Source organism: Pleurodeles waltl, chromosome 4_2, assembly GCF_031143425.1.
Source record: "Pleurodeles waltl isolate 20211129_DDA chromosome 4_2, aPleWal1.hap1.20221129, whole genome shotgun sequence".
In the NCBI taxonomy this organism is placed as follows: Eukaryota; Metazoa; Chordata; class Amphibia; order Caudata; family Salamandridae; genus Pleurodeles; species Pleurodeles waltl.
In genome coordinates this window covers 142,443,963-142,470,660 of record NC_090443.1, presented here as the reverse complement: position 1 = coordinate 142,470,660, position 26,698 = coordinate 142,443,963, and the positions used below count along the sequence as shown (strand labels likewise).

The 26,698-nt window shown below is 44.0% G+C and overlaps 1 protein-coding gene across 5 annotated transcripts in view; it reads left to right on the top strand.

Annotated features, from left to right (window-relative positions):
- LOC138292399 (cyclic AMP-dependent transcription factor ATF-7-like) overlaps window positions 1-26,698 on the top strand; it is a 679,599-nt gene that overhangs the window by 630,948 nt on the left and 21,953 nt on the right. For 4 of the 5 annotated variants that reach the window (XM_069230978.1, XM_069230981.1, XM_069230980.1 and 1 more), the window contains one exon: window positions 25,976-26,084. In XM_069230978.1, coding sequence (XP_069087079.1) covers window positions 25,976-26,084 — 109 coding nt within the window. The remainder of the gene's footprint in view (window positions 1-25,975; window positions 26,085-26,698) is intronic. The other variant, XM_069230982.1, reaches the window with a different exon arrangement.

Below are 26,698 nucleotides of genomic sequence, written 5' to 3'. Positions count from 1 at the left end.
AGCCCAATAGGGCTAAGGATATGCTCCCCTCCCCAAAGGGGGGGAGCTCAAGGAGGGTGTAGCCACCCCAAGGACTGTAGCTATTGGCTTCTGCCCTGTGACCCTAACACACCCCTAAATTCAATATTTAGGGGCAACCCTGAACTCAGGATTATAGATTCCTGATGACCTACAAAGAAGGACTGCCTAGCTGAAAAACCCCGCAGAGAAGAAGGAAGACGACAACTGCTTTGGCCCCAGCCCTACCGGCCTGTCTCCTAACTTCAAAGAACCTGCACCAGCGACACATCCTGCGGGATCAGCGACCTCTGCCGACTCAGAGGACTGCCCTGCAACTAAAAAGGATCAAGAACTCCTTTGGACAGAGGACCTGTCCAACCAAGAAAAGAAGAAACCATCTTTAAAGGGACTCCCACCTCACTCCAGAAGCATGAGTCCCCACCACTCTCAAACAACACCCCTGGCCCGTGTCCAGAGAAACCCACGACCCAGAGAGGATCCCCAGGTGACTCAGATGACGTGTCCACCCGACGCCTGCAAAGGGAATCCCGGGGACCCCCCTGACCGTGACCGTCCAGAACGAAGATATCCGACTTCTGAAGAAGCACTGCACCCGCAGCCTCCAGGCCTGTGAGAAACCGACCATCGGTGCAGCAGTGACCAGCAGGCGGCCCTCACCCTTGCCCAGTCGGTGGGTGGCCCGAGAAGCCCCCACGTGCCCTGCCTGCAGCATCTGAGTGCCCCCGGGCCCCTCCATTGAAACCTATTGAACACCCAACGACCTGTTTGCCCACTGTATCCATCCGCCCCTGTGTCGCTGAGGGCGTATGTTGTGTGCCTACTTGCTCCCCCCTCCTGCGCCCCCATTGCTCTAATAAACCCCCCTTGTCTGCCCTCCAAGGACGTGGGTACCTACCTACCAGCAGACCGAACCGGAGCACCCCCTGTCTCCATAGGCGCCCATGTTATTTTGGCTCCTCTTTGATCTCTGCACCTGACCAACCCTGTGTTGCTGGTGCTGGGTGTGTGGGGTTAACTTGAACCCCCAACAGTGGGCTACCTATGCCCCAGAGACAACTTGTAAGTGCTTTACTTACCGTAATAACTAAACTGTACTGAACTCCCCCAGGAACTGTTGAAAATTGCAGTGTCCACTTTTAAAATAGCTTATAGCCATTTTATGAAAAACTGTACATTGCTGTTTTGGTTCAAAGTTCTAAGTTTTACTATGCAAAGCACCTTTCATTTAATGTACTTACCTTCAATCTGAATCTTATGGTTCTAAAAATAAATTAACAAAACAATATTTGTCTATATAAAAAACCTACTGGCCTGGAGTTAAAGACATTGAGTGTGTGTTTTCACTTATTGCTTGTGTGTGTGCAACAAATGCTTAACACTACCCTCTGATAAGCCTAACTTCTCGACCACACTACCACAAGTAGAGCATTAGTATTATCTATTATTGCCTCTGTCAAGTCTCTTGGGGAACCCCTGGACTGTGCACACTAAATCTCATTGTTATATAGTATATACAGAGCCAAATTCCTACATGTCCTGCTTTACAGAGTCCCACTTACCCTTAAACGGCTTGCATTCTTGCACCTTACAACTCCTCTCCTGGAATGTAGTTTTTCTTATAGCCACAGCATCTCTCAGGTAGAATAGTAAGATGCGGGCCCTCCCACTCCTTCCATTCAGGCCCACGAGGACTGGGTTGTTCTCAAAACCAACACAAAGTTTCCTCCCTAGCGTGCTTTCCCCTTTCCACTCAACCAGACTATCGAAATGCCTTTCTTCTTCCCCCAACTAACTCCGTAGCAGAGAGAGCCCTTCACACCATAGATGTTAAACACACTCTCATGTATTACATCAACAGGGCCATGCCCTTCCGTAGGTCTGATCGGTTATTGGCAGCCTTTGCAAAACCTGCAAATAGGACAAACCTATTCACAACTTCAGTATTGCCAAATTCATAGTCAAGGGCATCCAAACGTGCAACCATAAAACTAAAAAAAAAAACCATCCCTATTAACACAAGGCACACTCAGTACACAAGAAAGCAGCGACCATGGCCTTGCTTGGCAATAGCTTGACGGCTGATAAATGTAAGGCAGCCACTTTGTCAACCCCACACACCTTTACTATTCACTATTGTGTGGATATTTTAGCCCACCAGCAGACTATGAACGCCTGCCAGTCAGTCCTAAGAATTTTATTTCAGACAGTTGCATCATCTACACTCTAGCCACCACTTGTAGGGAATACTGCTGTGCAGAGCATCGTTATCTACAGCAACACGTGTTACAAACACAAAATATCATCATCATCATCATTTAACTTTATTTCGGTAAGTAAAAACACCATAAAAATACAATACATACATAAAAAAAAAATGAAATTAAGAAAAACACTAGAAGTATAAGCACAATGGAAAATTCAAAAAGTTAGGAGAAGTTCAGATCCAGGTATAATAATCAAAATATATGTCCCCTAATAATAAAAGGTTCCACGCAACAAGAGGCCAATTCCCTGTGTCCATAAATACTCAATAATATAGTAAGACCGTATCTTTGTGCTAAAAGTTAAGTACTAAAATCAAACATCAAAGAATCAATAAATATACATAAATAAGTGTAAAAATTAGCTACCCAATCTTATTCTTTAAAATTGCTAATCTAAAACGCCAGATAGATTCGAGAAATTTTGCCACTGATAAAACTATCTGGACAGATGAGTCTGATTTTAAAATTCTCTCAGTATGACGATAAGACCTAGCACCTATATATTTACAAAGCGGAACAATCCAAAGGGCTCTTTGTTTGTGGTATGCATGGCAATGAAAAAGAACATGTGAGACCGACTCTTCACTTTTACAACCCATCGGACAGGACTTGGATCTACTGGTGGAACTAGGCCATTTGTACGTTAAAGAGCACAAAGGAAGCGACCCTATTCTAAATCTGATAAAAAGAGCTCGTGCAAATGGGGATAATGCTACATCCATGAAGGGCTCAAATTCATAATGGCATTTGATTGATAAATAACTATCAGACATAGACAACGGGGCAATCTTAGTAAATTGCACAATCTGGACATTGTGCCAAAAAGCATCTTTCAATGACTGCACAGCATTTTTGGGGATGGAAGATGAATCCAACCAATAGGACCCTAAGCCAAGATGAATTAAGGATTGTTTGACATAAGCACACTATTTGGTTTTGATGATAGTATTACGGCCCACCAATTCAAGAAGCCCGCATCGAAATGGAGAGAGGGCGTTTGTTGACTAAAGCCGGATCCAGAATAACAAGGGCCTTAAGGCGGCAATCTGCGAGATAGAAAAAAGGTTTAGATCCATTCGGATGGGCAAAGATGGAGTGCTAGAGGGAACTTTTAGCAACCGTTTCAAGAATTGGTTTTCTGCCGTTGCTAAATTCGCCAGGTTGCAATGGCCCCAAAGTTCGGCGCCATATAGGGCGTAGATGTATTGTCCGGATCCGGGCATGATCCATACAGTTCCCCAAAATGGGAGAGCCAAGTTTCTGCATCAATGTGGCACTCAGGAATAAATGAAAGGGCAGGATCTCTGCGTGAAACCAAAGTCCAAAAAAGTTTGGCATCACGCGCACTGGCCGCCTTCGCCAGGCGCTCCCATAGGTTTTCCTCATGTTTGAGTTTAGATACCTTGCATGTAGAAACATAGGCCCTCATTCTGACCTTGGCGGGCGGCGGAGGCCGCCCGCCAAAGTCCCGCCGTCAGGTTACCGTTCCGCGGTCGAAAGACCGCGGCGGTAATTCTGACTTTCCCGCTGGGCTGGCGGGCGGTCGCCTTCAGGCCGCCCGCCACTTTCCCGCTGGGCTGGCGGGCGGTCGCCTTCAGGCCGCCCGCCAGCCCAGCGGGAAAGAGGCTTCCACGATGAAGCCGGCTCGGAATCGAGCCGGCGGAGTGGAAGCTGTGCGACGGGTGCAGTTGCACCCGTCGCGTATTTCACTGTCTGCGCAGCAGACAGTGAAATACATTTAGGGGCCCTCTTACGGGGGCCCCTGCAATGCCCATGCCAGTGGCATGGGCACTGCAGGGGCCCCCAGGGGCCCCGCGACCCCCCCTACCGCCATCCGGATCCCGGCGGTCGGACCGCCGGGATCTGGATGGCGGTAGGGGGGGTCGGAATCCCCTCGGCGGCGCAGCAAGCTGCGCCGCCTTGGAGGATTCAATGGGGCGGCGGTACACTGGCGGGAGCCCGCCAGTGTTGCCGGTCCGACCGCGGCTTTACCGCCGCGGTCGGAATCCCCATTGGAGCACCGCCGGCCTGTCGGCGGTGCTCCCGCGGTCCTCCGCCCTGGCGGTCTTTGACCGCCAGGGTCAGAATGACCGCCATAGTTTCTTCTTGCTTGTAGGATGGCGTCCCGGCACTTTAGCTTTAGAGCTTTAGACTGAAGGCTCTTGGCCTCCCGACACTCCTTATCAAACCATTTGCAATTAGATACAGAGGATTTCTTTTGGGTTGTAGGAGATTTAATAAAAAGCTCCTTGAGATCCGCAAAAAAAGCCACATGAGAAGACAAAACTTCTGAGGGAGATAATATAGTAAGATCATCAAAGAGCTGGTGACAGGAAACTAAGGCGCAAAGCTTATCATTGAGCAGATTAGATTTAAAAAACGAAGGTCAACTCAACACGCGCCTATTGCTGGATAAGGCCAGCAGATCCTTGGAGGCATCCGGGACATGAGGCGGAGCATGCCCTTTCAAGAGAGTTGCGTTAAATACAATCTGTAAAGGGGCATGGTCACTAGTGCACCGAGAACCCACCTCTACATCAATTATAAAATGCCAAACTTGAAGATCAAAAATGATGTAATCCAGAATGCTACTATAAGAGCCTCTGAAAAAGGTGGGTCTAACAGGATTGTCATTTGGAAATCGACCATTTCCAAAGCGAAGACCATATGTTACTACTAAATCTATTATCTGCGACACCCTATGGGAAGGAGTACATAATACTGAATGGTTTAAAAGCGGGGGAACATTCCACACCTCATCTTCTGCCTGAATAGCCTCAGTGAAGGCTGAGTCAAATTCAATTTGAACATTGAGATCACCTGCAATAATAACACAATATTTAAAATGGAGTTCAGATAAAAGATTATACAGCAAATGGATAGTGTCAGACTGATAATTAGAGGGACCTGGTCTGTTATAGATATTAATGCATAACACAGGAGTGCCTAAGTTTGGCGATATTGCTATTGCTAGGATATCACAAGAGTCGACAGTGATTTCCTTAACCCTGCCCACCTCAGTCAGCTTGACCCAAGTACATAGTCCCCCAGTCGCCCTTCCCCTAGGGGACTGGATCGCCTTTTTGGTGAAACAGCAATAGCCTTGCCTGAACACACAATCCGTAGACCAAGTTTCCTGGAACATACATATAGAGAATGATTCAACATAAGCCCCCCACTCAGGGTCAGATAGTTTACTCTTAATGCCAGCCACATTCCAAGATAATAGTTTCCCTGGTGTGGTGCTACAAACAGGCGTGCAAAAGTTGACATCAGAAGCTAGATTGGAAATCGCATTAGGGATGCAAGGTGGAGCCCCTATAATATTGACACCCATACCAAGTACAAGACTTGGAAGTGGCACTGCCTGGGGGTATGGAGCGCTGTATTTGCAAGAATTGGGATGGCGTAGTCAATCCACATCTGATGTGTCCCCTAGAGGAACGGGGACTCTAGTATTAACATCTTTGATGTTGCAAACCATGGCAGCCCCATCCCCAGGGAAAGACAACAAGCCGGAAGAGACAACAGGAACATTGCAAGGAATTGTCTTAACCCTAGGTGGACGAGAAGACAAGATCTTATGACCCATAGCAGGCAGGCTTTCTCTAAAAAATATATCAGAATCCATTCTTAGCAGGTTGCGAGCTTCCATCTGCAAAAGCCCCTTGACTAAAGTGGGGTTGGCAAGGTTGAGTTTGATGATATCCCGCCCACCTAAACAACCTCGCAGACGTGTGGCAAAAACAATATCAGCATGGATGATGGAGCCACAACCCCTAGTGTAGTGAATCCAATATGACACCTTATTGATAAGAGAAGAAGTATCTTCCCTCATATGGTGTGTAAGTTGGGGAACCTTACACATGTCAATACAATTTTGATTGGACGCGTAGGTAGGACGGGCCACAGATTGATCAAAATTAGGAGAAGAGGATAACGAATTCGCTGGAAACGGGGCTGAATGGTTTCCATGATAAGGTCTGTGACTGGGGCCCTTGTCAACTTCCTGTAGCAGTGGAGAATCAGCTGGCAGAGCGGGAGGAGCTTGTGCTGACACTGGAATCAAAGTACACCAAGGGGTTATATCGGATTTTTTGAGGAGTTTGAGGTCCTCAAACAGTAGACCCTTAAGCTCCCCAACTTCACGTTTTAGACTGGAAACCATTGTTAGGATATCTGAGGATCGCAATTGGGGTTAGAAAGCACAGGAGGCAAAAACTGATTGGCACCCGCCAATTCTGGTTGATCCAGGACAGAAAACCGGTTTGCGCAAGGAATCCCATTGAGGATGGGATCCAAAAAAGTTACATCCAAATTGGAACCAGAACCAGGCGGAGAAGAAGGACTGGCCAAACAAGTCGAACTGGAAAGAACAGGGACTTGGGTTGAAGTTTTTGAAAGCTGAGCATCAGTAGAGTTGTTAGGGCCTGATGTTAAAAAAGGGAGTAAAGATCCTGGTTTCAGTCTCTTACGGACATTACCCTCTTTTTCCTTAAGGATAGATTCCACTTCCTCAATTAAGTTATCAATTTCTCTAGAAACACAATTAGAATGAATTTGCGTTGCTCTGTTAGATTTAGTGGTTTTGGACTTGGCTGAAGCTGGCTCAGGACTAGAGCGGACCTTACGCTTTCCCATACTGAATAGCAAAAAAAGACTCACTCAGCACCGCTGAGAGGCACAACGCAAAAAAAAAAAAAAATTAAGAGAAGTGGCCCAGCCTCTTCCGGGCGCTGACGGGCGAAGGACGGGCCCGCTCTTGGCCCGGACTTCGCCCGGGCACGTCCCATGATGCGGGCGCGCTGATCAGTTTTTAAAAGGGGGACTTGGCCCCGCCCCCTGGTTCCGTGGATCGGTCCTCCGTTGAGCGCGTCCCGCGATGCGGCCGCGCTGATCAGTTCTTAAAAGGGGGACTTGGCCCCGCCCCCTGGTTCCGTGGATCGGTCCTCCGTTGAGCGCGTCCCGCGATGCTGGCGCGCTGATCGGTTTTTAAAAGGGGGACTTGTCCCCACCCCCTGGTTCTGTGGATCGGTCCTCCGTTGAGCGTGTCACAAAATATCACTTACCCTCTTAGCATCTGTTCATAGCTTGTGGGGCTTTAGGCTTGCATGCACCCTCTCACTTCCCAAGAAAAGTGCGGCTGTGCTTGTACATCTCTTCTTCTGTTATTTAACTACTTCCAGAGTACACAGGGTGCATCATACTGCATTTGCTTGCTACTCCATACTTACTCTCACCCACTGTGCAGAAAATATTCTAACATGGACTCAGTGCCCCTGCGCATTTCCTAGTAAGGGTGGAATAACACTGCATCACGTGACTCGTAAGCCTTCTTTCAAAGAGTATCAACTGGCAAATGTCCAAGCCCAACAATAGATTGTAGGACTATCAATACCCTGTGAATCTCCAGCACTACATGCTAAGAGCAGCTGTTTACAGGGTAAGTAACGTTTTCCTATCAAAGACAAAAATCATAAAAAATTTGACTGTCCACAAACTTCCACAGCTGTGGTCAAAGCCCTGCCTACAAAACAATGAATTCCTCACTCTACTACCACCATATAGCACCCTAGCTCGCAGGAAATTTGATTCTGTTCTTTTTCAGTTTCCATTCCAAAGGCATCTAGACTTCTACACTTGAAGCATCTACAACAAGAAGTAGAAACTCTGCAGAACAAGAGATCGATAGAAAAAGTCAGTAAACCCCAGCAGAAAAAAGGGATTTACTTGTGATATTTCTTGATCCAGAAGAAGAACTTAGGGCCATATGTACGAAAGCTTTTTCCCATAGGCACAGAATGGGTAAAATCCTTTGATACATCTGGCCCTTAGAATGTTATCCCATGCTGATTCTCAAATATGTCAACAAATGGGTGAAGAGGAAAACAATTTAAATGTTGGCTCTCCATCAAATTTTTCCTTATCTTCAAAAAGATTGGATGGCATCTATAAACTTACAGCATGCCTATTTTCACATGTCCATCTTCAAGGCACATCAGAAATCCGTGCACTTTAAAGTGGGCACCTCTGACTACCAATTTCAAATCCTACCTCTCAGTATGAAGTCAACCCTAACAGTTTTCTCAAAATCTGTGATTGGGATAATGTCAGCCCTAGGAGGGGGGTGTTTCTTTACCCATACTTAAATGAGTGACTGGTGAAAAGCAGTTCAGCATCACATTTCCCGCAGGTCATGAGCAACATTCTAGCCCTCCTTGACAACCTTGGTCTTCTTATCAATCCATCCAAATCAATCCTTCACTCAGGAAAGACGAAGGTCTTCAGAGGAAAGACTGTCATACTGTCAGTCTTATATATGAAACTTCTCTGAAAGCAAAAGTAGCTCCACCAACTAGGCAGATGTAATTTCTTCTGGACTGCGTTACTCCATGCACCTTCTTTTTTCGCAATGCCAGACTGAATATGCAGCCATTACAAGAATACTGGGAAAATTGTGTTGTCAAACGAAGGGGCCCTGGGATTAGTCAATCAGTCTGAAAAACTCAACCATTCAGTCTCTCGAGTGGTGGTACAGCAGAACAAATATGCTGAAGAGAATTCCATCCCAAAAACCTCGACATCACTTGTTACAAATGCCGAAGGGCTGGGGAGCTTACATGGAAAATCTTTCAACCCAGGGCATGTGATCTCCTTCAGTGACATTCTGCTAATATGCTGAAGCTGAGATCAGTCCTTCTAGCTCCAAAGTAATTTCCTCTTTATCAGCGAAAAAGTAGTCATCTTAACAGACACTATAACCTGTATTCATAATATCAACTAGCAGGAGGTTACAGGATCCAGAGTGCTGCCTAGGGACTCACAATGGATCTGGCACTGGGCCCTACTAAGGAACATCTATCGAGTGGCAATACATCTTCAAGGTCTACAGAATCCACAGGCAGACAAACTCAGCAGATGTACTGGAACATCATGGATGGATCCTGGATGACCCATGTTTCAGAACATCTTCTAACTAAGGCACTCCTGAAATGAATCTGTTTGCCCCAAAGGAAAACTTGAAATTCCACACCTTCTCATCCAGGTGCCCAGAGTCACGAGCAGTGCCCTCTTGATAGATTGGTTGAAGACATTCACATATGCTTTTCCACCTATACCACTGCTTCCCAGTCATCATAAGAATGAAGCAGTGCAAAATGAGACTCATATGTATAGCTTCGGACTATCCTAATCAGGGGTGATACCCAGACCTAATTCACCTGTCGCTTTAGCCTCACATGAGACTTGAGCTCAAACTGATCCTGCTTTCAGGTTGTCAAGCTTGATATTGCGCCCCAGCCTTAAATCGCAGAATGTGATGACCTGGCTCTTGAGTTCCTACAGACACATGACTCTTCCTGACAACTGAAAGTTATAAAGGAAGGGAGGAGACCCTCTAATCACTCTTTATTTGGTTTTAAATCGAAGAGGATATGCATACTGAATCTCTAGAAGTATGTGGACTTGGGAACCTGTCAAGAAGAGGCAGTATTACCTTGTCTTTTTCTCTTAGCTAATTATGGTCTTCGGTTCTCTTCATAAGAGTATGTTTGAGCTTTATCCCTGCTTATAAAAAATAGTCCTTCTCAGATATCCTTTTTCTAGAAGAGTTGAGAAAGTTTTCCCCACCAGTAAAGAACCCCCCTCCCCTCTTTGGAGTTTCACACTGTAATTTCCAAGTTGATGGATCTCACAGTTGGACAAATGCACCAGGTAGATCTCTGATTTACTTACCGCAAAGTAGCCTATCCTGTTTCCAAGCATTCTCCAGCTTGTGGTCAGAAGGCTAAGTGAGCTTCAAGCTCTCTGGGCAGAGGAGCCATGTCTTATCTTTCACCACTACAAAGGTTCTTCAAGGACCCACCCTGCCTTTTTATCTAAAGTAGTTTTTGACTTTCATATTAATCAGATGATCGCTTTTCTGCTTTTTCTAGATCAGTCTTCTCCAGTGCAAAGAGCACCCTATGCTTTAGATGTAAAGAGTTTAGAAATTTTAAATCAGTAAGACCAAATCCACCTGACAATGTGAATAGTTATTATTAAACTCTGTTACATTCCACACAGTTTCGGCCTCTTTGAAGCAGACCATAGTTGGATGAATTGTTTTTGTGTCATTACTTGCTAACAAAAGGCACAAATAGACCCCTTCCAGGTAAGCTTAATGCTCATTCTGCTTGTGGAAAAGTAGCTACTATAGGTGTTATGCAGAAATGTGCCTATTCAAAATATTTCGAATGAAGCAACCTGACAGGCTGTACACACTTTTTCCATACATTAATGTATACACTCTTGACTCCAGGACTCCTAATCTGACAGGGCAGGCTTCTTTGCATAGTTTATCTATTCAGTAATTGTTATCTCTTCTCCAGTGCCCATAGATCCCTATTCCTGGAGGATGAGTCTTTTTTTGTTTGAACTTGCTGCTGTATTAAAGTTGTTTATCATATCGTAGAGAATCCCTTAACATAAAAGGATACGTTGCTCTCCTGTAGTCATACCTTTTTCATGGGTATTTTCTCTAAATCCACCAAGAACCTTCATACCTCCCTGTTTTCTAAGAATATTTGCAAAAGACTATTAGCATTAGACTCCTTCAAAAACTGCTACATCACAAATTTTGCACTCCATGATGGGACAGCTAGCACGCTCTGGTTTTCTCACAGATGCAGTGATTTATTTTGGTACTGTCTGTGTCGAGCCTGTTGTAGGGTATATGTTCCCTAATTTTGGCCTTCTAAAAGAGGTAGTGTAGTAGTACTTTCAACCAGATGTATAGCTTATGGTCTGATTCACACTACTTTTTAACAAATAATTTTAAAAAATGGTTTTGGAAATGTTTCCTTTTTTGTGGTGCTCCTGGGATCCTACTCATATGTAAGGTAATCAAATTCAGAATGATGTTGGAGAAATTATGCATGACAGAGGGCTAGGACCACATGTAAGCAAAGTTTCTTTCCTCAGCCTTCATCCATTTATTCAGTGCTTCCAGCTAATTCAGTATTATGCCATCGACTGACTCTTGGTTGCAGCAAGCATGTTCACCTCTTTTGTCTTGAGATACTGCTTATACACACAAGTAGTCTGTTATAGTATCTTTGCTTTTGCCATTTAACCATCCATTCTGAGGCTCATTTTTTTATTTAAAGACTCTTGACTCAGTATTCTTCTTCTCGCCTTCTCTGGTAATCATGTACTAGTTTTCTTCATGTCCCAAAACAATGTCACATACCTTTGCAATCAGGCTTTTTAGATAAACCTTAGAACTTCTTTCTCCCTCTGCTAGAGGACAGAGGCTCTGTTTGATTTTCACAAACTCCTCTGCTTCTCTCATACTCCTTTTTTGCACCACATTCAGTATTTTATTCTCAGTACAAGCAAATGTTATATCTGGGTGTTTGTGCGCTCTTCAGGTCACCATTCAATCTTGTGTTGTGAAGAGGTCAGCAGCAGGGACTGGAAATATTTTACTTTTTGAATGTCATCAAGCTCCCTGAAGCTGTCTCTGAGACTGCAGGGCCCCAATAGTTGTTCACCGCCTTTAATGTTTTTGTTCTGCCAATGGGTTTGTGAGGAGGTCACTATTTTTAGGTTGGCTTTTTGCACTGTTGGATCTGGAACCGTAGATTGGAGCTGTGGGTCAAAAGGCAGCAAAGGAAGTTTGGAAAGAAAACCATTAGAACTCCAAATTTATGGGAGAAACCTTCCGCTGCTCACCAACACCAATGGAAAATGTTGAATGACACTGAAGAGTTTTCAAGGGGCCCATGAGGTCATTAATGGCGTGGAACAGTGAATGAAAAAGTGTATGTAGCACACACCCCTTTCCCATTCTGCCCTGGCTGCCATCACAAATTCTCCCAAAAGTGCAGTCACAAAGTCTATAGAAAGATCATTAGTTCCATGGCCTGCAAGGCTTCTGCACCAACAAAGAAGCACACACCCGGGGAAGAGCTTTTAGTCTCCTATGACAGGGAGAGCACAGAGGGATGTAAACTGACACAGGGAGAATCTTCCATAGTTGAACCAGGCAACACCACAAGCATGTTTGGGCGGCAAGCAAAAACAGTTAGTCAAAGCACTCCAAAACCACCCCATCGCTGAATGTTTTGTCAGTCAAAGAAAAGTGCAAGCACAAAGCGTCTTAGGGATCCAAAACCAAGGACACTGCAGATATCAAACGCTCAAATAGATCATTTATTCCAAAAGTTGGTTGACAGCATGAGAGGGAGGAGGAAGTCCAGCAAATGGAGCCTCCAACCCTGAAGAAGAGGCCATCTATGCTTGACATCTAACAAAGACTCAAGTAAGAAGTGGAAACATTGCTTCGATGAAAGAAAGGCTTTTACTGACTCCATAAAGGTGTACAAAAAAAAACCCTAGCCTTCCTCCTTGAGGTAAAGTTCTTCTAGAAAAGGTCCCAGTCAGAACAACAGAACTTGGGGCCCCATCCACTCCCAAACCTGCAGAGGAAGAAATCTAGGAGTACAAAAGAAAGCCTCTATAGGTCATTTTGAACACCAGTTCTTTGTCGGGAAGGCTCAATAGATGACGACTGCAGAACATCCAAGCACATTCTTTAGAAGAAGCCCTCTCTACCTGATGGCATTGCCATATACAGTACAGTCATCAAAAGAGCTGAGGAGTAAAGTTAAAGGAGGATCAGACAGAATTCTTTTTTTCTTTTTTTCCTTTTTTTTTTTGTAGACACAAATGCCTTGTGAAAGAAGATCCATTACCACCCAGTGCAGCCTAGCATTCTGGATCTAGGAAGGAAAGCTTCTAAGGAACCAGCCCTGCTAAAGTAGTGACCCCCTAGGTCAAAGCAAAGTATAAACCTTTATCACAATACCTAACCTACATTAGGGGTGGTGTCAAGGTGAACTCCATTATTGGCACCACAGCTCGGAAAAGATCTAACACACCTCCATGCATGGGGGCCCCTGCCTGAAAAGGAATGCAAGGGGGTAGTAACGATGGGCAGAAAAATTTAACGCTTCCCCGCAACAAAGTGGCAAATAGCCAATTGATTTGTTACTTAAAAGGTAAGGACATAGGCAATGGGAGAAAAAAAGTGGAATTCGATGGTCATCTACCAGACCAGTATTAAAAAAAAAAAAAAGCTAAGAGTTTGATATGGAGGGAAAGGCCATTGCTTTTACATGTTTGGAATCAGCGTTGGATGTGGCAGACACTGCCTATAGTCAATTATGCAGAGGCAGCACCTTGAGGAAACATGTTGGATAACAGTATCTGGTTTCAATCAGGAAGTCCAAGCAGCAGTTTTCAATATGCCGTTTAATGGAGATACACGGTTGGGAAGCACATTGGACGAGTATCTTCAGAACATGAAGAAAGATTATAATCCTGCAAGATACTTGGGAGCCCTTCAATTTAAAGGACCTTTTAGGGGATCACCAACCCCAAGTAAAAGACCCTTCACAAGGGAATTGATTCAACAGTGACCCCACTCATTTTTTCAAGCCAAATGCCTCCCACGGTACTCCAAATCAGTGCCAATATTCCAACATACCTTGGCATGAGAGAGCACGAAGTAGAGGATCAGCCTGGAGGGGAGCAGGGCCCTTCAGCAAGAGGCTTTACACCAGGGTTCAAACTGCACCTAACACAATTTGGGGGCAGAACCTTAGGTTTGCTGACTGTGACAATGGAGTACAATCCCCTCCAACAAGTGTTTTCTAAACATTATCCAACATGGATACCTTACCAAACTTTTAAAGCAACCACCAAACATCAGACTAGTGTCATGAAAAATCAGAAATGAGGAATAAAGTCACCCCAAAAAGGAGATAGAGGATCTATTGTGCCTATATGACTGTAGAAAAAGTTCCTGCAAGAATAGTATATCAGTGAGTATACTCTGTATACTTCCTAGTACCAAAACGAGACCCAAATATCCATTTTAGACCTTAGAGTCTTAAACACGTAGGTGAAGATGACAGTTCGCCAGAGGTCATTCCAGAAATACCAAAGGGAGACTACATGGCCCAATAAACCTCAAGGACGCATACCTATGTGTCAATGAACAGTGGATGCAAGAAATTCCGGACATTAATCCTAGACAGGGTAGCTTACTATATCATAGTTTGTGCCATCTTTAATATAATTTCCACCCAGGGTATTTACAAAACATTTGGCCCTGTGAACACTCACTTATGGAGGAAGGGCTTCATGTTTACACATGCTTAGGCAACTGGCTGTCTAAGACTTGTAAAAATGTGAGCACAGTATAAACACTGTCTTTCTAACTCTACACCATCTAGGTTTCACAGTACATCTCAAAATCTCTTCTGCCACCCCACAGAGAGCAAAGCTAAGTTCCAGAGAAGCCAAAACCTTCCCTGTCCATAAATTAATTTTGGCATTGACAGAACCAGTGAGGACAGTTGGGAAGTTGATGGGCATGGTGGCTTCCTGCATACCTCTAATTCACTATGGAAGACCGCTCATGAACCAACCTTAGTAGTGGCTACAGAGTCAGTGGTCACAAACAAAAAGAAGCTGAGATTACTGAGTGGTTGTAACAGTCCACAGAGAGTTACTATGGTTAACAGGAGAACTATTATAGGAGGGAGACAATTGAAACTCCCATCTCCCACTGTTATCGTCACAAGGGATACCCTAATATGTGAGGTAGCTGGTCTATATGGACAAACTAAAGATACGGGACCTGTGGAGCCCACAAAGGGCACTATTTATCTTATACCCTGCAAAGATGCTGTGAAAATTAGTCAGTCTCCAGCTTACCTCTTAGTTGGAAAGCAACAACATTTTGGATCTCTTAAACTTTCCGAGGGGTAAGAATAGCAATGAATCCACATTGCTAGCACTGTTGGACAACGTCAGGGTCCTGATGGATGAGGGCACATCTCGCTGCCTTCTTCCCCTTAGACCTGTCAGCTGCTTTTGATAGTTTCCCATCATCTGCTGCTACAAATGCTGCAGGAAATCTGTTTGCATTACTGTGCAATAGTTTTGTTCTTTTTTTAACAACAGGTCTCAGGCTATCCAGCTACCTTCCTTTATATCCAAGCCAGTGGCGGTCAACTTTGGTGTCCCTCAAAGATCATTTTTAAGTCCCACTTTTACCTACCTGACACCATGGATGGGTATTGTCAGAGTCTGGTGGTTTAAGATCACTTCCTGTGCCGATGACACCCAGTTGTCCATTTCCACGGATGAAAGTAATGTAGAAACCAGAGGGAATTTGGTGAGCTGCTTTTCAGATGCGACAGCCTAGATGCAGTCTCACTGTGTTAGACTAAATGGAGAGCAAATATATATTTTGCTATTTGGAAAGGCTCATAGCGTCTGGCATCATTCTTGGTGCCTACCTTGTTAGGCCCTGCTTCAGGGCACAAAAGATCAGCCAAGAACAGCAAGCAAGCACCTCGAACGAGTGGGAGTTGAAACAGAAGAAGTGGTAGACATGATAACCAGAAGCACTTTAACGCCATCAACAGAGCACTTCGCCACACTGGAAAATGCAACATGCTAAAAAGCTGTATGCAGGTTTCCAAACCACTGCTCCTGAGGACATAGATTTTGGATGCCTACCTTTGTCTGATTGAATCCTGGAGTCGTTAAGAAAAGCTAGACCACCAACCACAAGGCGGTGCTACACCCCAAAATTGAATGCATTCAGACAGTGGAGTAACAGTGGAGTGCCCAGAAATGTCTCCATTATGCATAGTAAGCAGAGCACCCTCATGATCGCCCACTCACATCATCACCAAACACAGCTGTATAGATGCCCCACACTAACAACAAAGTACAGGTGGGACAGAAAGTGTTACAATGCATGTTTGCAAATACAAACTCATTGTAACCTAAACACTCAGGAGGATAAACTTGTTATAAAGTTGATGCACCACATGTGAATCCTGAAAAGATACCGGAATCCAAATTAAATGGATGCTTACCTGTAGGAGTAGTTTTGCAACTTGGATAGTTTTCTGGAGTCACATGCAACCATCCGTCCTCCAAAAAGATGAGAAATATTTTTAACAGACAAGGGTAGATGAAAAGGACGAAAATGAGTTACACTCAAGGAAGAAAGAAGCCAAGGCAGAGGATCTAAAAAAAAAACAAAAAACATTCCATGACATGTGTCATCCACGGTGGGACGTAGCACCAAGTGGTAGACAGTGACACCCACAAAAATAAAAAATAGGGATACAACCACAAGGCTTTCTAATAATGCACAACATGCAAATACATAAAACTCTTTAAGCTGCAAAACTGCTCCTACAGGTAGGTAACCATTTTACATCATAGGATCTTCATTGATAGTCATAAACATTGGTAATTTCCCCGCAGCCTGGGTGGACCCCAGAACACCTTCCTTAAAATACTTAATATCTGAGAAAAATGTAATTGAAGAATGTTTATAACTGAAAATAATTTTCTATAGAGTCTCTATGTAGTCAGTCCGATGTATTTTCTTTCTGAATGCTGTTAACAAAACATTTGAAGCTATTACATAGCCTTTGAATGCTCAACACTCCATTATGGAAAAGGCTCTCTTTATACCAAAGCATGAGGAGAAAATGCAGCTTAATTGGCTAACACTGAAAGAGGTTAAAAAGAAGCCTGTACTTTTAAGAACCTCAGAAGCACCACATCTCACAATGCACTGTTGTGGCAGTTTGCCACTATTTGCAGGGCATATACCACGGCACAACATCTGTGGTTATCCTGGATGTCAACTGTATTGAGAAAAGGCACCATTGTCTGATCATGTCTTAACATCAAATTTATTATAAAGTTGGCAGTCTTCATTGTCTGTTGATCATTAAGAAATCCTTTAGTAATCAGGTAGCACTTTGGTTCTGCTGAAGCTTTATCTATAGAAGAGATCCCATGACATCCTAAAGGCTATCACAGCATCAGGATTCATTTTGGAGGGTGCAAAAAAGTTAATGGTTACCTCGGTTGTCATGGTCATCTTGAGCAATGATGACATCTGGCAGTCATTCACCCATACGAAACTAAGATGCAAATAGACTTGAGGCCTGATCCGTCGAACAGTGAAGGCCGTTACCCCTGCCATCCTGACAGACAATCATCCACCATACTTAGAGATGACCGCTGCCCAGTGGTCATATCTGTACATCGAGAAAACCACCATCATGGCGGTTCCTTTCTAAGCACAATAAGTGTGGGGCATAGCCACCATCGATATTGACTGCTCTTAACCTAATATTTTTTTTTCTTTTTCTGTTTCTCAGAAATAAACCCCAAAGCATGAGTTTGTGTCTGAAAAACAAAAAATGTGTCTCATCCCCTGGGAGTTTTCTCCCAGGGTGTGAGGGGTCAGCATTCTTTTGCCTGTCCCTTACCAAGTGCCAGGTTTTTGCTGGTGGCGACAGACAGAAAAAAGTTATTATTACATCATCCATCCTAATTAAGATGGTGGTGTATTGTTTTTCCTCCGACTGCACCTACTCTATTGGGCCTTTAGAGGAAGTATTCCATTGACAGAACCAATGGGGGCTCCATCAATGGAATATTTAAGGTCCCATCTCCAAACGAGGCAGGCAGACTGAGGGTTCGGCAGGCAGAGTACTTCTTCACGTTTACAACATAGTACCCTGTTTGAAGCTCTATTCAGGCTCTCTTAGTTTTTCACAGGACTTTCTGGATGCATTACTGCCAGTGTTCCTAGCATTCCCAGGCCTGTGCAGCTGTATCTTTGGGAGCTTCAGCATCTCTAAAATGTTCCACGTCTCTCTTCAATGAGTACTGACCATTTTGAGAACATGGTTTCATATGGTCTTAAGCCTGACAAGAGGCACAAGGCATCACATCATATGTCTGGTGCTTTCTTGATTGCACAGCAAATCTGTTCTGTGTTGCCCAGAAGAGGTCTATAATCTATAATGATCCTTTTGTTCTTTTGCTGTCTGCCCAAGCTACAATTGCTAATCAAAAGTCTAATGTGCAGCTGTGCTCTAATCCACCTCTGATTGTTGGGCCCATAACTTCTCTCATTGTGCCTCTAGTTTGCAGTGTCACTCTGTAGGTGCTCCTGTAGTGCACCACCTGTTTTCTTATCTCCTTGCCACCCTTGTTCTCTTTAGCTATTTGTTAAACAATTTGCCTTTGTCCCTATATCTCTAATAATTAGGCTTCAGCCTCTGGGACTTTCAGGTCTCCATGTTGATCTGTTGCGAGCACCTGACCCTGATGCTCTTATGCCTCCTTCAGCCGTCCATGCAGTTCTCGAGTACACGATCTGTCATAGATTTTACATGCTTGAATCATTCGCCGTCGTTGTAGTGGGTGTCCCACAGTATCATAAAGCAGTAAGTGTCATAACCATAGGCTATGATGGCAATGAAAAAAAAAAAAGGACCACACTTGGATTATAACCAGTCAGATGTCTGTACCCTGTAGAACACTCCCAAGAGGCTGAGGCCCTCAGATTTTCTGCTGCACATCCTGTGAGATGGAGTTTTCTTCCGCTTTTCCTCAGTTTTGGTATATCCAGACGTCTACTGCTCTGTCGTACTTGTGGTGGGAAAAGGCAACATTTTTAAGCTCCTCATAAAGACTGCATTTATTGCATGCATCCACCACGCAAGGTAAAGGAATGCAAAATTTGCAGAGCATTTTTCATCAAAAACCCTCAAGGATAGAGAGAGGAGGTTGTTATTGTGACTACAAAAATGTAATACTATACTATTGTTGTCTCTGAGGAGGAAGACAGTGAGAGTTCCACCACTTCACAGGAAAATTTTAAGAAGAAGGAAAGGTCACCAGAAAGACCTAAAAAAGCCTTTAAAAAGACACACCATGAGTATTCCAAAGGTTTCTCACAGAAAGGAAAACGAAGTACTGTTCCTTCAGTGGTAAAATCTGACCCTTCAAATCCATCTTCTGTCTGGGCCTGCGAAATCCTCCTCAGAATCTGTCTTGGTAAAGATCAGACTAGCCATAAAGTCCTCAGTGACGATGGCAACGCCATTGAAAGCATCATCGGCGACGCCAAAAATAAAATCACTGGTGACGACGGATACTTCTATTCCATCTCTTCGACAAGAGCAGCACCATCGATGATGGCTGTGCACCGTCGACGACAACGACCCTATCCACGGCATTGATGGCGACAGCCTCGTTGTTGATGATGTTGATGATGATGTTATGGTCATCATTGACGGCAGTGCGACCGACTTTGACACCCTTGACGAAGGCCTTGTTGACGACACCATTGACAAAACCAAAGAAATGATCAATGCTACTCCTCACACCGGGTTTGTCACCATCAACGAGACATTTTATGCAGAATCCTACACAGATCTTTACTTTACCACGTAGTCAGATATTGGACTTGGAAGAATCTTATGGCTGTGATCGGCCCTTTGAGCCAGCACATAGCCCATCTCAGCTACATGTAAAATATCATGATGAGGAGGAGGCTGCTTATTATGAACTGGCATATCACTGCCAACAGTACAGGGACAAATCCAGACAATATAGGGAACCTGCAAATTCAACTTCTGAATGCTTTAGTGCAAGCAATGATATAGGCCTATCACATACATTTCCCTTCACCTGCAGTGGCAACACCCTCGCCTGGGCATTTATCACCTTCGGTATCTCCACCTCCTGTGCCGCCTCCTATACCTAGGATTACACTGGTTTCAAGTATTGGCATACTGCAAAGGGATGGACCTATCTTCTTCCGAAGTTGACAGATAGAGGGGGGACTTCAGGCCACCCAGTCAACTGCAAATAAGTGGGATGAGTACCTTATTCCTGCACCATCTCCCCCCCAACACCTCCATCAATAGACTCTCCACCAGATGATATTGGTGGTTTTCACACAGTAATGGAAAGGGCAGCTACGAAATTTCAGCTTTAAATCAGTCAAGCAATATGATTGCTTTCTCTATGACTTCAAGGAGCAGTCAATGAAGACAGTGAGGGCAATATCTATGAATGCTTATATTTGGGAGGAAGGTATACAAATAATGAAAACACCAGCTACCGTGACTGCAGTTCTTGCTAAGATTGACAAAAATATAAGGAACCTGACGATTCTCTGGCATATTTGGTAGGACACCCAAAGCCAGACTCAGTGATAAAACAATCTGCTCAGCGCCTGTCGAAGAACCCTTTGGCACCCATCTCAACACCACCTGACAAGAAGGGCAGGCGCCTTGATAATATCAGCATAAGATTTTCCACCGTCTCAGGCACTACTGTACGTGTTGCTAACTCTGTAGTCCTGGGTAGGTATGACCGCCAGATGTGATCAGGCATCGCTCCAGAAGGAAGAAAAATATTACTAGAGGGAGAGAGGGCCAGATCCGAAATTGACTGCACTATGGACCTAGCACCCTTAGGTTTTGTCAGCTCGCAGGGTCAGCGGTCTTCATACGCCAGGGCTGGCTTAAAGCAATAACATTCCGTCCTGAACTACAGCCAAGATCGTAGGCATTCCATATAATGGCAGCATGTTATTTGGAAAGCAAATTGATGATGCTTTACAGGCATTACAAACAGACAGTCACTGCAAGGTTGTTGGGTATGCTTCAGTTCAGGAAAACACTTTTCAGACTGGCCTGCAGACGAGGTAATGAGTCCTTTTGTGGAGGCTACCAATCATACCAGACCTATCAGTCCTTTTGTCCTGCCTATCAGCAGCACCAATCATGTTATGCACCACAAGCAATACTAAAAAGGCCAACCATGGCAAAACCAACCAAAAGTCAAGAGACACTTTCAGAAAACAGTGACAACATCTTAGTGCCTGCTGCACCCCCCCTTAGCATGTGATTCTCTGGGAGCATGAATTTCTTGTTATTAACTACAATGACAGAAAATTACAACGGACAAGTGGGTCCTCAATCTTATCAAATGGCCATACTCTGGAGTTCACAATTCCACGTACGATTCCACCACAAAGAGCACCACTATTCCATCTCATCCTGCTCAGGAAGGAGGTGTTAACCATGTTGACCAAAGGTGCCATAGAAACAGTCCCACACTCCCTGAAGGGAACAGGCTGTTATTATTTATTTTTCCTAGTAAAGGAAAAATTGGGAGAATGGTGTCCCATTCTGGATCTTAGAAAACTAAACAAGTACCTGCAGAAAATAACACTTTTGTATGGTCACTCTCCAAGAGATATTACAACTCCACAAACATGGAGATTGTATGGCCAGCTTTGATTTGCAGGATGCGTACTTCCACATCACTATCCATCCCAGACATAGAAAGTTCCACTGCTTTACGGTAGCAGACACTCACTCATTATCAGTTCAAAGTTCTTCCCCTCGGACTAACATCAGCTCCCCGGATTTTCACCAAATGTCTCACTCGTGTAGCAGCACATCTAGACAAGAAAGGCCTGGAAGTTTCTTCACACCTCAACAGCTGCCTCATAAAGGCACCATCCTTTCAGGTAGCTTTGAAGGCTACAACAACCTGGTGACAATTGTTTCAATTCCTGCCACTCGTGGTCAACTACCAAATGTCTCTTCTTTTGCCCTCAACAAGGATAACCTTTCTAGAAACAACCCAGGATATGTTAGAGGACAAAGCATTCTTGTGCTCAGAAAGGCAAAGAAACATCATGATTTTGGCACATGATCTTTAAAAAAAGAGTCCTCTTCTGTCCATCTTAAGTCGCTTCTCAGCATGATTTCCTCAGCCATTCTTTTGCTGCTCTGCACCGGTCTCAGAATGAGATCCATCCAAGAAGAGCTGGACAAACAACAGGTCCAAGTGACCGGTTCATTCAACTATCTCATTTGGATCACTCCAACTTTGAGAATTGCACTTCCTTGGTGGCAAGCCTCCAAGAATGTCTCTTCACGGCTAACGTTCATGTCTCTGATTCCCAAATACATAATCACCACAGACGCTTCTTTAGAGGGCTGGGGGAGCCCATCTTGAAGATCTCTAAATAAGTGCCTAATGTAATCCCTCGCTATCCAAGATGCACATAAACTTCCTGGAACTGAGATCGATTTTTCTAGCCCTTCAGTCCTTCCTCCCAAGAATACAAGGGTCATCTGTATTAATACGGACAGACACCACCAGCTTGCATTACCTCAGCAAGCCGGGAAGTACGAGGTCTTCCATTGTGTCTCTGAAGGAGCAAAGAATATGTAAATGGTCTCTTCTACACCAGATACCCATGAAAGCAGAACATCTACCAGGCATAAGCAACAACCTAGCGGACACCTTGAGCAGAACCAGTTGATCCTGTCACGAATGGGAGCTCAGTCAACCAGCGCTTAACATCATATTCCAGCAATTGGGCAAATTATGTTCTGTGCAAGCTGGGAACCGCAGAGAGGGTCATGGGGGAATGTGTTTTCGATCAGATTGTCAGGCATCTATGCATACGCTTTTCACCCATTTCCTTTCATTCCCAGACTTTGTAAGAAAAAATAGAACCATTCTGGCTGATCCCCATTGATCCACAGTGGCCCTGACAGCATTGGTTCACTGAGCTTCTTCTGCTTACGGACTCCAAACCCATTCACCTCTCAGCACTAAAAGCACTGTTGACCATGAACAAGGACTAGGTCCTACATCCGGATCCCACCTCTTCATTTGAATGTATGGCTCCTGAATTAAAAAAATTCAAAGACGTAGACATTCCTCAATATTGTAGGGATATCTAATCCAAAGCAAGAGCTGACTCCACAAACAAAACATACAAATTGAAATTGAAACATTTCTGTTCATGGTGTCAACAGCATAACTTTATTCGCTGGAAGCGTCACAGGAGCAGTTTCTACCTTACTTTCTTTCATTTGCTAGATCATGATTAGTGCATGCATCTGTCAAGGTTCACCATGCTGATATTTCAAGATACAGACTTTTTTTGCAATCTATATCCCTCTGTTCTACAAGAATAGTCAATCATTTCACGAAGGAGTTATTCAGAGCTTTCCCTCCAAGACGAGCTCCTCCTGGCATGTCAATGTGGTTCTTTCCCAGCTTGTGAAACCACCATTCAAACAAAACCACAAAGCAGAACTGTGTTCCTTACATGGAAGGTTGCATTATTTTTGGCTCTCACGTCTGCTAGAAGAGTCAGTGAACTTCAAGCCTTCACAACACTAGAGCCTTTCCTACAGTTCACTGAGGACTATGTACTTCTCGGGACAAATCCAAGGTCCCTTCCTAAGGTTCCATCTTACCAAACCTATCATACTTCATACCTTTTTCTCAGATCCCTCTTCACAAGCTGAAAGGTCTCTCCATACTGTAGACATTAAATCATGTCTTAAATTGTATTTGCAGCATTCTAAACAAATTTGGAATTCTGACCAACTGTTAGTCTTGTATGGTCAATCCAAACAATGTGCTTCCGTCACAAAAAACAACTGTTGCAAAATTGATTTCTTTTACCATCCAGTTTTGCCATTCAAAAGCTGGCAAACCACTTAGTTAAGACTAAGGCACATTCCACAAGAGCAATGTCCACCTCAGCTGCTCTGTTTACAGGTTACCGTTGGAAAATATAGGACGTTCTGAAACATGGAAGAACACAAACACTTTTACGTATCTCTACTGCCTGGAATCGGCACACTGCAGTGATGGAGCTTTAGGACAGGCGGTGTTGCATCAATGTAAATATATGGTAATATACTGTAGATGTCTCAATATTTATTATGTTACCCACCATTCTCAAAGGGTAATTACATTACTACAATCTTTAACTTAAAATAACTGCTTACTATTCTGAATCAAGCATGTGAATCTATGAAAGATCCAATACTGGAGAAGAAAATTAGTTACTACCCTTAACTACGGTTCTCCAGTATTGGTATCTTTCATAGGTTCACATGCGACCCACCCTTCTCCCCTGAGAGACTCCCCTTATATAGCTAAAGATGATTCTTTTCACATTTATGCTTGAAAATCTGAGGGACTCAGCCTCTCTTGGGAGTGTTCTACAGGGCACCACTGTTGCCTGATTGATTATAGTTCAAGTTTGGTCCTTTTTTTAAAAGGACATAGATAAGCTATTGCAGTGACTATTCATTGCAATTATAGCTTATGATAATGACACTTACTGCTTTATTATAATACAGACTCCCACTCCGATTACAGGGAATGATTCAAGCATGTGAATCTATGAAAGATACCAATGCATAGTACTATAGTCACAGGTAAGTAACTCATTTCTTCTGTTGCCGGCAACAACTCATTCTGCTGTTGTCTCACCAGGTACTTATGCTACCCAGTGTCACTAGCTCCCCCACTTGCTCTGATGCTTGCAGCTCTCCCTCTTTTTCTGGTTCCTGTAGCTTCTCTTTGCTGTGATCTCTTCAGCTGTTCTTGCTGCTTGGTGCATTCATCATACCCTAATGCTCATGTTGCCCCTAGTGCTCCTGTTGTTCCGGTGCTTCAGCTTCCCTTATTTTTATGGTGTGCCATGCTCCGACTCTACCTTTTGCCTCCCATTTCTCTAATGCTTTTATTCTGTCACCTTCTCACCGCTTATCACCCTCTCACCTTTCTGTTGCCGTTATTCTTCAAGCACCCAGCTTCTCTTGTGTTATCAACTGTTTCCTTTCCCTTCACGTCTCCAGTTCCACATCCTTCTCACTTGCAGCCAGATCCCCTATTTCCCTAATGTATTGAAGTACCCATGTGAAACTTTCAACCACACACATTTCTCATGGTCTTTTTCTCTACCCTCCTTGTTTCTTTTGTTCTTCCGGTCACTTCCAGCTCGCATGAATGTTTTAATAACTTCAGGTGCCCTTATTGTCCTGTCCCTTCAGCGCTCTGCTTTGTATCCATCTGTTGCTTCAGGCTTCTCCTTAAAGTTAGCATGGGAAAAACAGTGCTGCACGTTTCCCCACAGCAAATTCCCTGCACTGGTGAACCTCGTAATATTGTTCTCTGTAGCCTGACACAAAGTGAGACACCTCAATATCGTCCCCATTATCGTGACACCCTATCTTCTTCGTTCCTGAGGCATATCAATATATAAAAACCCTTTTTGCTGGGTTCTCTGCTAATATTTTAAGCCTGCTACCCTATCTGTGGCATAACTGTTTGATTTTTATTTGCATGGAGTGGGAATGAGTGGCTTCTCTGTTACCTGTGAACCAGTTGTAACTTCGTGCATGGTCCCCTGTTTGTCGGGTATTCACCGGTGCTTGTAACCTTCGAGATGTGGTGCTGTAGCTTCATGTGCGTAGGCAGAGACTGGATGGCAGGTGTTTTGTTGGTCACTCTCCTACCCTTATTCATGTCCACTTTCCCGGCCCCATTGTGTGCAAAATTGTAAACTACTACTGCTCGTTGCCTTTGTGTTTTTTGTCTGTTCTGCTAGCTTTTCTTCTATTGAATGGTGTTTGAACATGTAAGAAGGTAAGCATGGTTGTAGGGATTGGAATTCATTAGCAGTGCACGCAGTGTATCCAGTTCTGCTCTGTTGCTTCAGGTCTGCATTACATTAAAAGAAGTTGCTCATTACATTCCCTAAAAATGTTTATAAAAAAGTTCTGAAATTTGGAAAGGAAAGTATTTGGTGCTCTGTAGTGCTTTCTTTCACCTTGACTGCAGAACTTGTGAGTCGGTGATCTGAAGTAACACCAGAAAAAGTATGCTTTCTTAGTCGTATTGTAAATTCTTGCCTACACCAACTCCACCCTCAATATTCACTTCCACCTTCTCTGTTTCTGTTTCAGAATGAAGTTACCCTTCTCAGGAATGAAGTGGCTCAGCTGAAACAATTGCTTCTGGCCCACAAAGACTGTCCAGTGACTGCCTTGCAGAAGAAAACACAAGGTTATCTAGGCGAGTCCCCATTGTCTGCAAAAATCGTGATCTACTCCAGTAGGCTTAGACTTTCTGCCTTAGCTATTAGACCAAACACAAGCAAGCACTTTACTAATCCAGCAAACCAATGGACAAAAATGACCTGGGCTTACAGGCCTGTTTTATTGGTGCAGATGTTCTGGATAATTATGCATTTGGTGCATTGTCCACATAATCCATCATCTGCATAATTTGCATATTTTAACCCAAAAAAGTTTTTAACAGATTAGAAGTTACTGAAAATGTGGCTACATGTTTTGCCATACAGTGAACGGCCCCTCACAAAGGTTGGCTAGTCACCGTTCAGTTTCTTGTTGCTGAATTTTGGTGTTATACTGGTACTAATGAGGTAAAGTTTTTTTTTCCCCATACAGTGTTAACATTTAAAAATGACAAAGTATTGAACTAAAACCGTCCCAATATATGCTGCTTTTCTTGCTGCGTAACTTGGTCCCTCCTTGTTGTATGAATCCCATTGCCCTGGTTATAATTTTGCATTGTGCGTGGGCAGCAGGGTGAATGATTTGGTAAAGGCCCCCATGGTGTGGATGCTGATGACTAGTCTTAAGATAAATTTCCAGTGTTTGGGAGCG